General features: G+C 51.4%; 2 protein-coding genes across 3 annotated transcripts; both read right to left on the bottom strand.

The window, feature by feature from the left end:
• Positions 1-462: 462 nt before the first annotated feature.
• On the bottom strand, positions 463-4,422 carry LOC127686458 (epididymal-specific lipocalin-5-like). The gene is made up of 6 exons (XM_052184671.1): positions 4,306-4,422; positions 3,953-4,089; positions 2,255-2,334; positions 1,658-1,762; positions 1,398-1,499; positions 463-536 (listed from the first exon to the last, which is right to left on the bottom strand). The coding sequence occupies exons 1-6, from the start codon at positions 4,420-4,422 to the stop codon at positions 463-465; spliced, it is 615 nt and encodes a 204-aa protein (XP_052040631.1).
• Positions 4,423-6,446: 2,024 nt separating this feature from the next.
• Lcn8 (lipocalin 8) lies at positions 6,447-9,641 on the bottom strand. 2 transcript variants are annotated; one of them, XM_052181054.1, is made up of 7 exons: positions 9,486-9,641; positions 8,403-8,533; positions 7,886-7,956; positions 7,491-7,595; positions 7,322-7,411; positions 7,204-7,229; positions 6,447-6,590 (listed from the first exon to the last, which is right to left on the bottom strand). In XM_052181054.1, the coding sequence occupies exons 1-7, from the start codon at positions 9,576-9,578 to the stop codon at positions 6,579-6,581; spliced, it is 528 nt and encodes a 175-aa protein (XP_052037014.1). In that variant the 5' UTR covers positions 9,579-9,641; the 3' UTR covers positions 6,447-6,578. The 2 variants fall into 2 exon arrangements, with proteins under 2 accessions (XP_052037014.1, XP_052037013.1); XM_052181053.1 differs by having other exon boundaries at positions 6,447-7,229.
• Between the last annotated feature and the right edge of the window lie 3,646 nt (positions 9,642-13,287).

Raw genomic sequence — 13,287 nt, 5'->3', positions numbered from 1 at the left:
CAGGTGGCGTGGCCCTGTATGCTCAGCTCTTCACCTGGAAGCTGGAAATTGTGGTCTCTGCCCATAAAGACAAATTTGTGGGTAAAGATACTGTAGGGCAGCAGTGCTGGCTTCAGCACAGGCATGTTGGCTGCTCATCTGGTGCCCTTGGCCGACTGCCATGGCCTCTTCAAAGTACTCAGAAAGACAGTCAGTCACAGGGTTGGAGGGATTATGATGCCCACTTCTGCCCCTGCGACCCATCTGTCCTCATTCACTCTACCCACAGGAAAGATGCTGGGCAGCGTGTAGCAGCTGGCTTTATTTGGCACAGGTGCAGGGACCCCTTGGGTAGGGGCAGGAGAGGCCAGGTAGGCAGACTTCCTCCTCAGATCTGTCCCTGCAGGCAGAAGAACAGAGCTCAGAGCCATGTGTGGCCTCCAGGAACCTGAGGCACTCACTGGCCAGGGTCACAGGCCAGGGTCACAGGCTAGGGTCACAGGCTAGGGTCCTGTTGTCCCAGCTGCTGGGCTTTGGCAAAGCCTTGGTTTCTCTATCTGGAAAATGAGTCAGATCTAGGGGTAGGTTGTGGCAATGAGGTCACACTGGTGATGAATCAGCACAGTGCTGGATCTAGAGAACCCTAAGATATCCAACAGGGTCCATTTCTCCCCGTGACCCCCTCCCTGGCACAGGGAGGGACAGAGTCAAGCGGCAGTCCTGAGGACAAGGGGCACGCCACCCAGATCTGTCCCAACATCCACAAACATGCCTATCCACCCATCCACTTCCCTCCTAGGACTTAGCCTGACAGCTTGGTCTCACATTGCAGATTACATCTCTTTCCAAACCACAGAACAGATGCCTCTTTGGAACTGTCAAGCAATGCTGTTGGGTGTCCTGACCAGAGGAGGGGTATACACACCACTGGGGCCAGGATCTAGTGTCAGAACACACGGCTGCAGTATAGAACGAAGGATGTGTGCTCACCTGCTTCAGGGCCTTGATTCACCGGCCTGCGGGCAAGGCAGTGTGTAGTGGAGGCAGGGGAGCCAGACCCCACCAGCTGACGTCACCCAGCTGCTATGCCCAGAGGGGACAACTCAGTCCTCTTGATCCTCTGGCAGCCTAGGTTCTAGAACTTGGATCTGCTTGCTCCAGTATGTGATCAGACACACTAGCCAGCTACCCACAGATACCCGACCGATGTAAGCAGATACCTTCCCCAATGTGACAGAAAGGACATGCGAAGGAGCCCCCACCCACCCTGTGTCCAGCACAGGCCCAGCTTCGTTTGGGGACTTACCGATTGCAATGCGTTCACACAGGTTACTGTGGACAAAAGCCATGTGAAGGGGCAGCACAGGCTCGGGTCTGGCCCATCCCTGGAGGCCCCGATCCCAGTGAGGCCTACTCACAGTCATGTTTGAGAATGTATATGTCTGTTTCTGAAAACCCATGCTTCAAGGCTATCTTCTGGAAATTATCCAGGGCTTCCCCGTTGTTGTCCAAGCCCCGACCTGCAGGTAAGATGGGACGGGGCTTCTGTATCACAGACATCCTCCTCCCTCCCTGATGTAGCCCCGGGATCCTCTCCTATCCCCAGCCCAGACAATAAGATGAGGCCCAGGAGGGGTTGCCCTTACCCCACCCCCAGGTGAGTCTAGGCTGGGCTTACAGTACAGTTTCATGGCCCGATGGACCGCCCCAGCCACCAGGAAGGTGATATCAATCACGGCATACGTCATGTAGTCTGTGGCTACAACAACAACTTCTTTCTTTCCTGGGAACAGAGGAGAATCCTAGACACCCTCTCACCTGTCGGTCAGGGCTCTCTGTTCCTAGCTGTGCTTCTGCTTCTCACATATGTGTACACAAGCATGTATCTGAAACACACTGGGACAGCTGGAATGGGCCTTGAGAGTCTGAGTGACTTGCTGCATCAAAGAGGGCAGGAATCCCCAGGGCCCAGATAAATGAATACTGAATCACACCTAGGACTTCAGAGAGGAGTCTGCCAAAGCCCTGGCAAAGACAAGAGAGGCTGCGGCCTATGGTTGCAGGGGTAGCTGCCCCAGCTCCAGACAGCCGGGCATGGCACTGAGCTCACACCCTTGCACTCAGAGGTTCAGTCAAGATTCACCAGACAACACCCCCAGTGAGGCAGGGTCCTTCCCTCACTCCCATCCAGAACAGTGGTAGGTACGCACTGAGAGTAAACCAAAGTGCCCTAGGGAGGCCCCAGCACCCACCAACCCTGCCATCGAATTCTTGCCTGATATTCTGGTGACCTTGAACTTCACTGGACCGTCCACCTGAGTGGCTGTGACCTTCTCCAGCACACAGCGGTCCTCACTACAAAGACAAGTAAGGCAGGCCAGCCTGTAACCCCAACACTGGAGGGTGAGGGTACCGAGTCAAAGGATTGTAGTCTGAAGCCAAGTTGGGCTATAGACCTAATGCAGAGCCAGCCTGGGTATACAGACAGACAACGAGGATAAAAACTGTGTCCCTCAGTGACAGCGGTATGTCTGTTTCTGTACCTCAAACTATGACATCTTCAGATGTAACAAGTGTTACACTGTTCCCCAGAGACTGTATCCCTCAGATGTGTGCACATCCCTGGGCAGCCTGGGCTAGACAGACAGACAGACAGAAAGGTGTGGGAAAGAATGAAAGGAAGGAGAAGGAAGGAAGGAAGATAGTAGACTACCAGCCATCTGCCTACCAGGCCCTACAGTACCTGGCCTGAGGGTACAGGGTGGGTGACGAAGGCATCCGAGACCAGTCACATACAACTGGCCTAATGTCTTCCAAGCCTATGACCCCAGAGAACAGGACCCCCACCCAGTGGCTACCCAGGGAGCTGGAGCTGGAGTGACAAGAGGAAGTGGCTGTGGAAATGTCCCCCGCGAGTCCATCTGAGGAGTCACTTACTAGTGCTGAGAATCAGTGTGTGTACCCGCCTGAGGGACACAGTCTGAGGTACAGGAGCAAACACACCCGCTCAGTGCTGCTGGGGGACACAATGATATGAATAAGCCATCCAGGAGCATGGAAGCACACAATCTGAGGGACCAACTTCCTAAAGTGTAGAGACACACTTTTGGGGGAGAGTCACTGAGGAGCACACTTAATGGTAGAGGACATACACATACTTAGGAGCAAAGACACACATGTGAGGTCCATAGTCTGAGTAACAGAGTCACACACAGCTGAAGACCACAATACTGAGGTGAAGAGACATGCTTGGGTCTGAAGGACACATAGTCTAAGGGTCAGGTACATACTCTGGTACAAGCACATTTTATCATGTGGGACACACATTAAGGTGACAGGATACACATCTGAAGGTACACGCTCTGAGAACCATAGTTATATACATCTGAGGACACATTCCCTGGGGATCAGGGACATGCATCCGAGGGCCACTCGGTGATGAAAGTACACACTTTGAAGGAACGCTCTGAGAGCAGGGTGTACACATGCCTTTGTGGAAGGATCTGGCTTCGACTTGCGGAACTGGAAGATGTCTCCCGGCCAGTCGATACGTGTGAACTTTGACAGGGCTAGACTGAGCACCAAGATGAGGCGATGACTCAGGCCAACCTTGTCTCTTTCTCGGGCCTTGGCATCTGTTTGTCTGAAGTCAGCCTGTCTCGTGACCCTAGAGCTAGGACACTGGACCTAGGGCTGTCTGCTCTTTGCCTTGTTTGCTCAGACATACTTTGTCCAGCATGGCGGTCTGAAGGTCAAAAAGTTGTAGGTCAGCTCCTAAACTGTCTTGGTTTACAGTGAAACACCCATGACGCCAAAGATGTCTGGTCTCTTCTGAAACAGTTGCCTCCCATGCCCCCCTCCACAGCTGAAGCTGCAGCACAGACATGGGCAGAGGTGTCTTTGGGGAAAGCCCAGAGCACTGTACAGACTCCCCAAATGTCCCTGTATGGCCATCAACAAAGCCTTAACTCACTTGTGATAGGCGTTGGTCAGAGCCAGGAGGTCCTCCTTTAGCTCGACCACCATGGCCCCCATCTTCTCTTCCTTCTGTGCCAAGCCGTGGGCACCCATCTTGGAGGCAAGGGCAATCTCATACCAGAATCCTAAAAACTGGGGGATAGAGAGTAGAGAAAGGAACTACCCAAGTGTACCATCATCCAGGACCTGGGACCCTTGGGGCCATTCTCTACCCCTCCTTTCCAAAGGATGTAGCAGTCTAGAAAGGTCTAGGAGTAAAGGGTTCCCCACATGGTAGAGTATTGAAGGTTGACTCTGGGCAGGGCCCAACCCCCACAGAAAGCACTGGCCCACTGTAACTGTGACTACCTTGCTTACGTCGAAGTCCTTCACCACGGCCCCCTCGGTATCAGCTGCCAGCCCCACAGGCAGTCCCAGCAAAGTGACGAGCATGATGCTCCCCATATGCCTAGCAATTGAGCACATGGGTTCAGCTCCCCAGCCAGAAGCCACAGCCTTTGGCTCAGAACCTCTGGACTTTATAGCCTTCCCTGTGGATGCTCGCAGTAGGCATAGAAGGTTCTCATTAAGTGGGTTGGAAGCACACTGTAAACCAGCCAAGTGGATCACCCACCTGCTCGATAGCGGGGCCTCGGGGAACCGCCTCCAGGGGACACAGATCTTGCCTTGGGTGTCCACTCATGTATGCACCTATCCATCCATTCAGTAATTGAGTTGATTCTTTCCAGAGATGTGTGGGTGACAGAGCAGGTTCCACCAAGGCCCCTTGGCAGGCTTTGGTCATAAACACAGAGCAGCTAAAGACCTGCTAGGAGCACAACTCTGCCAGGTGACCCAGGCATCAGTGGCCTGGAGATGGCGGGGGCAGGACTGAGGGCATTGGAGCCATTTGTGGTTGAATCTGTGCAGCTTTATGTCCAGCAGACCGAGACTCTTAAGGAGTGGGCTAGAACATCGTAATCCCTCCAACCCTGTGACTGACTGTCTTTGAAGAGGCCATGGCAGTCGGCCAAGGGCACCAGATGAGCAGCCAACATGCCCGTGCTGAAGCCAGCACTGCTGCCCGACAGTATCTTTACCCACAAATTTGTCTTTATGGACAGAGACCACAATTTCCAGCTTCCAGGTGAAGAGCTAAGCATATAGGGCCATGCAGGCTCCAGAGCAAAGAGACAGCCTCTTGTGATATCACCCCCCAGGCATAGCTCAGGCCCTGAGCCTTCAGGGCACAGACAAGGATAGAGGAGTATTGTCACCTACAGCCAGTGTTCAAATTTTAAGGAGAGGGAGGGGGAGCCAAGGAGAAGGCATGGAGAGCAGTTAAGAACTATAAAAATGATTCAGGGCTATAAAAATGTAGAAAGGGATGTCTAATGCAGACATAGGAGATGGCCCATCGGATCTTCGGGGAGGCCAGCTGGTGGGCTGATGCGCCCTCTCTTTCCGACAGAAGCCGGTGTTCCCAGCTCTTGAAACCAGTCAACCAGCTATTCTGAGGAAGCCCAGATCGAGTCAGGCAACCACTGGGGCTCTGCCCACACTTCCTCTCCATCTCAGCCAGCTCCAGATGAGCCGCCAGGCCTCCAATCCTCCCTGAAAACCTCAAAAGAATGTTGGGTCTGTTCAGAACTGAGCTTTCCTGATGCTGATAAACTCATGCTAGAATTGTGATTTGGAAGTGATCTTTGAAAGCCAATGAAGTAAGCTCTGGAACCTCTGGCACCAAGAGTTTTGTAGGGTACTCTATGGCCAACAGTAAGGATCTGTATTCTTAGAAAGTCTCTGTGCAAAAAAAAAAAAAAAAAAAAAGCCTCCTGTGTTTTGATCAAATAAACCAACCCTTCAGGATCCTGCTAACTGCACACTGCCACACCTGCCCTCCTAGATTCACACAGTAGCCACTGCCGCTGCAACGCCTTTGCCATCTCCAGAATGCAACACCAGATACTGGTTTCAGGAAAGGGCCCTAGACTCTATTCTGTCTTTTGAATGGCAGCTGCCCAGCTGTCTAGTGGGGACAAGACACTTCAGAAGGATGCGTCAAATACAGAGAGGTGCAGAGGTGCAGCCAACAAGGTGGGCAACTGGAAGGACAGAGGCTCTGTGATAGCCAGGGTCACACAGGTCCGCGTGTTTTCCTGGAGGCCATGCTGGAAGCATGGCTTGACCATGAGGCAGCCTACTTTAAAGCATCTCTTTGTTGCCCCTCTGCCCACTGCTCACGAGGCTCCAGACTGCTCTCATTTTTGCTTGTAGCACCCTGGGGTGCCACCGGCATTTATGAGCAGGAGGGGCTGTCACAGAATGAGAAGAGGAGACACTGGGACCCCTTGCCCAGGGTGACACGAGTGGGGCAGGGCAGGGTAGAGCCAGACCTTTCCACGGGGGAGTCTAGGACTGGCTGCCCTGTGTGTGAGGCGCATTCACAAGCATTCCCAGAAAACACAGGCTTGTTCTCCAGACCTGGGCCAGAGAAGCCTTCCACCAGCCTCCCACCCCAGAAAAAAATGCTGGGCAGCGTTTGACAGCAGGATTTATTTGGAGCAGGTGCAGTTTCTTCGGGCAGGAACAAGAGAGGCCAGGTAGGTGGGGCTGCAGCCACTGGCCTGGGCAGGAGCTACTCAGACCAGTCCCTGCAGGCAGAACAGCAGAGCTCAGGGCCATGCATGGCCTCCAGGGACCCTGAGGCACTGGACAAGTATCACAAGCCAGGTGCCTGGCACCCAGCTGCCTGGCACCCCAGCTGCCTGGCTTGGCAAAGCACTGGTTCTCTGAGCTTTGACATCTCTATATGTAAAATGGGTTATGGTGTCAACCTCTGGGGCATGGGCTGTGACAGTGAGGTTGTATAGGTCACAGGTTAGCATGGTGCTAGACACAGGAAACCCCCAGATATCTAGCAGAGCTGAACACCCCATCCCACTGTCAAGACATGACGGGTCAGAGCTGGCCCAGAACCCTGCACAGCCTTGCTTCACACAACAATACAAACGAGGAACCTCTCTTCACCAACCTAGTTCTTTCCCACACCCAAGAGCCCAGCATGGCAGCTTGGGTCACAGAGCAGGCTGCTCTTTCCAAAGAGCCTACAAAACAGATACATTTGAAGCTGCCAGTTGGGGCTGTTAGTTGTCTTGATCAGAGGAAGGATGGATGGACCCTCCTCCCCAGGATCAGGATCTAGTAGTACCAGCAGAGCCTTCTTGGGAGTCGGGCTGCAGTGTAGACCAAGAGTAGTGGACTCACCTCTTTCAAGAGCTCAGCACACCTCCCTGCATGATGGGACACATTAGTACAGTCCGGAGGACATCAAACCCCATCACAGGGGCCTGGTACAGCATCCTCCCCAAGATGTTGTACTCACCGTGTCGGGCCAGCATGTAAAGGCCTTGGTCTGCTGTCATTTCCCGGAACCTCCAGAAGCCTGGCTCATCCTCGTTCTCAAGGCTTCGAGCTGTGGGGCACAACAAAGTCGGGTTGGCAGCCTGACGGAAGACAGTTGCAGGGCGGAGCCCCAGGCCAGGCCGACTTACTGAAGTACTTGAGCACATGGAAGTTTCTACCCTGCCAGAGCACCGTCAACTTCAGGATGGTGTAGTGCTCATAGTCTGTGTCCAGCACGCGGATCTCCCTGTTGCCTTCAGAAGTGGCAGTGGCAGGGTTAAGGAGGTTTGTTTATATCTGAACACTGCAGGGAGCTGACCCTGAAGTCTGCGGAATCTAACTCCTTTCCGTTTCTGCCTAGTGCTGGGACCTGCCTGTGACATCTGAGAAGACAACTTCTGAGGGTCAACCCAGTACACTAGTAGAGATGAGGGGCCTGGGGTCCAGGGCCTGAGAATCCTGGGAAGGGCACAGAGAGCGAGGCTAGGGAGAGAAGTCTGGGCTCAGACAGTGGCAACTTTGGCAACAAGGCAACAGAACTTACCAGGAAAAGCAAAGTCCCCTACAGTGTCTCTTTCTGAGCCCACTGAGCTTTCTGTCACACAACTTCCTGAGCTGAAAAGCAACACCGTGCTTGTTAAGAACCTGCCAGCCTGCATCCCACCTGCTGGGTGCATTCTTGAGTGGTGCATACCTTCAGGAAGGATGCTGGCAAGATCATGACCATGCTGGAGCCTAGGGCCCATGCCCGGAGCAGGGGTGGCCCAGCCTCTCACCTTCAGAGAGCCAGGCAGCTACTACTACCTGCACTCTCTTACAAAGCAATAGGGCATTATCTAAAGTCCTTGCTTGCATTTTGGGAGAAAGGCAGACGGAGAACCCTGAGATCTAGCCTTCTCTGGGGTTGGAGGACCCAAGCAGATAGACATGGAAAAGGCTAGCCCACATACTGATGATCTCACCACTATATATAGTGGTGGTATATCCTTGTCTAACTTCAAGTACATATATGGCTCTTCCCTCCCAGCAGACTACCTCCCCAAATGACCCAAGCCTCTTACCTGTTGTACACGGCTTTCACAGTGATGTTCCTCCCACTGAAGGTGAGGAACAAGCCCTCTACCCTCCTTTGAGCCTTCAGCACTAGGTTTTGGTTAGAAGCCACAGCCACTTCCTTCCAGAATCCTGCGATCTAGAGAACAAAACTAGAGTATTCCTAGCTTTTCACAGCCAAGCCAAACTGGGTTCCAGCACCCGGGCCGTAGAGGGCGTCTCAGGGACACTCGGACAGCAGTGGGTGGGCTTGAGGGGCCATTCATAGTCATGAGACTGGAAGCCACTTGTTCTCAGCGAATTTCCTTTCCCAGGGGACCTTTCAGGACACCAGACAGAAATGTCCCTTCCAAAAGATACTGACACAGTGTTTCCTCCTGGTTTGCCAAGAGACCTTTCTGACAGGTGTGCAGAACAAACATGCAGGCCTACAGTTTCCATACTGGATGAAACATGCTTCTACTAAGCTCAGCCTTCCCAGGGTCGGGGTCACCTAGAGTGGCAATGTTCTCAGAGCACAGGACATCACCTGAAACTTTTAGAAACTCATTACTGTTACAAGAGAAAAGAATCTGTGTCCCCCAAAGTCTGACCCCTCTGACTTTACAGTCAGATTTACAGTGTAGTCTGGAAATCTCAGGAAGGATGAGACATTGGGGCAAAGAAGGAAGAATTCAAGCAAGAAGCTGTCTGCTCTGGAGAAGTCCTCTTCTGGCCTCACGGTGCACATGGACAGAGTCTTAGGAACTCTATGAACCAGGAAGCAGGAAGGGACCCCAAATCTGTAAATCACCATGGACCCTGAGGTGACCAGCTTGAGGACAGCAACTCTGCCTCAAGACAGGTGGCACATGGGAGAACTCAGGGAGGAGAGAGATCTACAGAGCTCAGAGCTGCACTAGGGACTCACGCCGCCTCCTGTCTTAGGGATGGCGGCCCCAAGAGTGGGTCTGGCCCCTGCAGCTAGGCTGCAGCCAACTAGGAGTCAGATGGAAGGGAAGAGAGACTTCAGTGCTTGTACACTCTGTTCCCTCCCTGTCTGACTCCCATTAAGCCCCAGGAGTGCCTCAAAGCCAAGAAGAAAGAGGCACCTTCTCTGGTACAAGCTCCACCTGGGTAGGCTCTGCGTGTAGCAGGAAGGCCAGGAAGAGTCCGCAGACAGTGCTCAGCAGCCTGGCTTCCATTTCAGGGCCTGGCCTGTGGCTTCTGTTTGTGGAAGGCGGGAGCTTATATTTGGAGAGTGTGCAAGCATGTGCAACCACTCAGAGAATGCCATTGGGCGAAGCTGGCTGCCAGCTCCTCAGACTCCGATTCTGCTCAAATGCTATCAGTCCACATCCAGAGAGGGTTGGGCCAAGCTGCCTGCGATTAAGCTGCCTGCATCCTAGCATGCGGACAGTGATAAGCCATGCAGTAAAGATTGCACCATCCAAGTCCAGCCCCACCCTCTGAGCTAGGACCTGGGCAAGCAACTGTTTATCTCGGTTTCCCCATTTATGACAATAAACTTAAAACAATAACAAAATATTGAACTGGAAGGAGGCCTAGATCACTGCCCAGGAACCTTATGCCTTGCAGTGTCCTGCAGTCCCAGCACCACCCTCTATTCTGTGTGTGTGTGTGTGTGTGTGTGTGTGTGTATGTTATGCACGTTTGTGTGTGGTATCTCTGTGTGTGTGATATGTATGTTTGTATATGGTATTTGTGTGTGTGTATGTGGTATGTATGTTTGTATATGGTATTTATGTGTGTGTATGTGGTATGTATGTTTATATATGGTATTTATGTGTATGTGATATGTATGTTTGTATATGGTATTTATGTGTGTGTATGTGGTATGTATGTATAAGGTATTTATGTGTGTGTATGTGGTATGTATGTTTGTATATGGTATTTATGTGTGTGTATGTGGTATGTATGTTTGTATATGGTATTTGTGTGTGTGTATGTGGTATGTATGTTTGTATATGGTATTTGTGTGTGTGCATGTGGTATGTATGTTTGTATATGGTATTTATGTGTATGTGATATGTATGTTTGTATATGGTATTTCTGTGTGTCTGCGTGTGTGGTATGTATGCCTATATATGGTATTTCTCTCTGTGTGATGTGTTATGTAAGTTTGTATGTGGTATCTGTGTATGTGTGGTATGTATGTTTGTGGCATTTGTGTGTTTGTGTGTCTGTGTGTGTGGAATGTCCATGTCTTTGTTCTTGTTGGGGGAAGGCATACATATATTCAATGGATGTGGAAGCGAGAGTTCAACCTCAGGTGCTATTCCTCCAGTACAAGTCACTTTGCATTTTCGTTTGTTTTCCTTCATTAGTTAGTCAGTCAGTTGGCTACCTAGTTATTTAGTTCATTGGTTGGTTGGTTGGTTGGTTACTTATTTTTTGAGACAGAGTCTCTTACTAACCTGGAGTGTGCTGAGTTGTCTAGGCTGCCTAGCCTGTGAGCCCCAGAGACACACACCCCCATCTCTGTCTGTCCAGCACTACACCATGTGATTTCAAATACATGGGTTCTGAAGAAAGCACGTTACCTACTGAGCCATCTTCCCAGCCAATGACACAAGTTTTCAATATATAAAACAAATACCTCTCAGATCACAGAGAATATTTTTTAAGGCAGAAAACTTTTATCTTTAAAAACAACTTTATTTGTGATTGATACTAAAACAAAGTCTCTCACTTTCTAGGGGAAAAAAACTAAAAATACTAGCTTTTCTCACAATTGTCTATTTCTTCCAAATAAAAAGGAAAGAAACAACATAAAGTGGAACCATGAAGCACCCTGGATGCAAAGCCCTCCCTGACTGACCCTCCCAAAAGGACTTAGTCACCTTGTGACCCAAATCTCTAACTCTCAGCTTATGTAGAAAAGAGATGGGTCCTGAGGGGGCCCAAGGGTACCCCCAAAACAGCTCTACCCAGCTCAGCATCCCTCATCCTGCAGGCATGGTCTCCAATCTTTTGGACCTGCCTGGAACTGTTCAGTTCAAGACTTGGACAGCTCACAGGAAACCACTAAGCCCACCCTCCAGAGGGAAGCAGGCTGCAGAAGACATTAGGGTGGGTTGTGAGGAAGGGGTAAGGGGTGAGTTAAGAAAGGAAGCATGTTGGGGGCCAGAAGGAACCATCCAAAGACCTCGGGCATCAGGAGGGAAGCTGAGGACCCACTGATCCCAACAACAGGCTGACAAGGCAGGGCCCTCAGGATAGAGATGGGGTTGACTGGAGTGAAGGAAAGGGAAGTGGGTGGGTGGCACCTGGTTCTCTGGGTGACTGGGACAGGATGAGGGCAGCAGCTGTGAGGACTAATTGCTTCCGGTTCTTGTTGTCTGAGGACCACAGACAGATAAGCAATGGAGCAGAACCAGCTCCTTCCTGATCCCCACGCCTGGCCTTTGAAGCAGAACTAGGCCCATTGGGAGAATGGAATTCTGTAACATGAAGACAAGATCAGGGGTAATCCCTGGAGAGGAACCCCTGTACCCCACATCTTGCTCAAGAGCAGCACAGAGACTACACCACACCACCTCTGAACTTGTCCATCATGTGACCTTTAATAACCTACCCAGCTTCTGTGCCTCAGTGTCTCAATCTGAGAAAAAGAACGGATGGAGCTAGCTATGTGTGCACAGGAGGTCTGTCATGGAAATCACATGACAGCTAGCCTAGCAAGGTCTTCCAGCACAGTGGCCGCTGCCCTGACCTATTTCTCAGGCTCCCAGAGGTCCAAACCATTTGCCTGAGATCATAGAAGGGATGGGAATGAAAACCCAGACAAGGTCAGTATTATGACTCTCCTGCTGTTCCAGCTCATATATCCAACCAGTGAGACCCAAGGGAGCCCAGATCCTACAAGCCACCCTCACATGGCACCTCAGTTTCAAAGGCACTGTGACCCCATGGGTGCCACATGTGCTGTGCTCAGTGTTCTGTATGGATGCAGCAACCTTCCTTCACCATATTTGAATGAAATGTCCTGCCCACTCTCCTAGGAGAACCCTAAGTGGTTGGAGGGCTGGGATGAAGAAAGAGTTCACTATGACCTGTCCAAGGGCGTCTCCAAAGAGAAGCACTTCTACCTTTCAGGGTCCTTGGGAACAGGATGGAACAATTAAAGATATGGTACAGGAGAGGGGGCCCAAAGGCTAGGAAAACATCGGGTACACTGAATTGAACAGTATGCCCCACCCAGAACCTCCAAACAATATGTACTCAAAGACGAGATTTCTGCAGACAGAAACCTTGGTTAAGGATCTCAGATGATCCTTAGGTTCGGGTGCCCCTAACTCAAAGACAGCATCTTTATGGATGGAAGCATTCAGACACAGACGGGCAGAAGAAAGAGGCAGACATTAGTGATGCAGTCAAGACTAAGGCTGCCCAGAACAGAAGCTGGGGGTGGGGTGGGGTTGGCAAGCGTCCTCTTCCAGCCTCCACACCCAGGGATTCCTGACTTCAGCCTCCTGGACTGAAAGAGAATTCTGTCTCTTTGCCTTGGCTTATTATGGTGCCCCCAAGAAACTAGGGTGGCTTCTTCTACCAGACATGTCTAAACTAAAACCGTAAGCATGAGACTCAACAGGCAGTAGGGACTACAGACTTCAGGGATAGGATCTTGCCATCCCAAGATCAGAAGACATCACCCTGCACATAGCCTAAAAATGTTGGCACTGGTCACTCGGCACCTCCTTGCCCAGAGGAGCACACATGAGAAGACCATGGATTTCCCTCCTTTCCCTCAGCCACACCCCCTGGGTCCTCGGCTCCTGCTCACCCCTAGAATCTCCACAGAGCTGGTTAAAGAATCATCCCCACCAGGAGCTCCTTACCTGTGCTGGAGATAGAAAGGGGCCTAGGCAATGTAGACCTACACTCTCCAGA

Source organism: Apodemus sylvaticus, chromosome 5, assembly GCF_947179515.1.
Source record: "Apodemus sylvaticus chromosome 5, mApoSyl1.1, whole genome shotgun sequence".
Lineage (NCBI taxonomy): Eukaryota > Metazoa > Chordata > Mammalia > Rodentia > Muridae > Apodemus > Apodemus sylvaticus.
The sequence above is the reverse complement of the archived record's forward strand: the minus strand, read 5'-3'. Positions and strand labels throughout refer to the sequence as shown.

What these genes read in the sequence shown, in the direction of transcription:
- LOC127686458 (XM_052184671.1), bottom strand. Translation starts at nt 4,422, where the DNA reads ATGTGCTCAATTGCTAGGCATATGGGGAGCATCATGCTCGTCACTTTG. An exon ending in AGGACTTCGACGTAAGCAAG is followed by an intron (nt 4,090 to 4,305) that starts GTAGTCACAGTT and finishes TCTATCCCCCAG; the next exon opens with TTTTTAGGATTCTGGTATGA. An exon ending in TCGGGCCATGAAACTGTACT is followed by an intron (nt 1,500 to 1,657) that starts GTAAGCCCAGCC and finishes TCTTACCTGCAG; the next exon opens with GTCGGGGCTTGGACAACAAC.
- Lcn8 (XM_052181053.1), bottom strand. Translation starts at nt 9,578, where the DNA reads ATGGAAGCCAGGCTGCTGAGCACTGTCTGCGGACTCTTCCTGGCCTTC. An exon ending in CCATGTGCTCAAGTACTTCA is followed by an intron (nt 7,412 to 7,490) that starts GTAAGTCGGCCT and finishes TGTGCCCCACAG; the next exon opens with CTCGAAGCCTTGAGAACGAG. An exon ending in TTACATGCTGGCCCGACACG is followed by an intron (nt 7,230 to 7,321) that starts GTGAGTACAACA and finishes CCCATCATGCAG; the next exon opens with GGAGGTGTGCTGAGCTCTTG.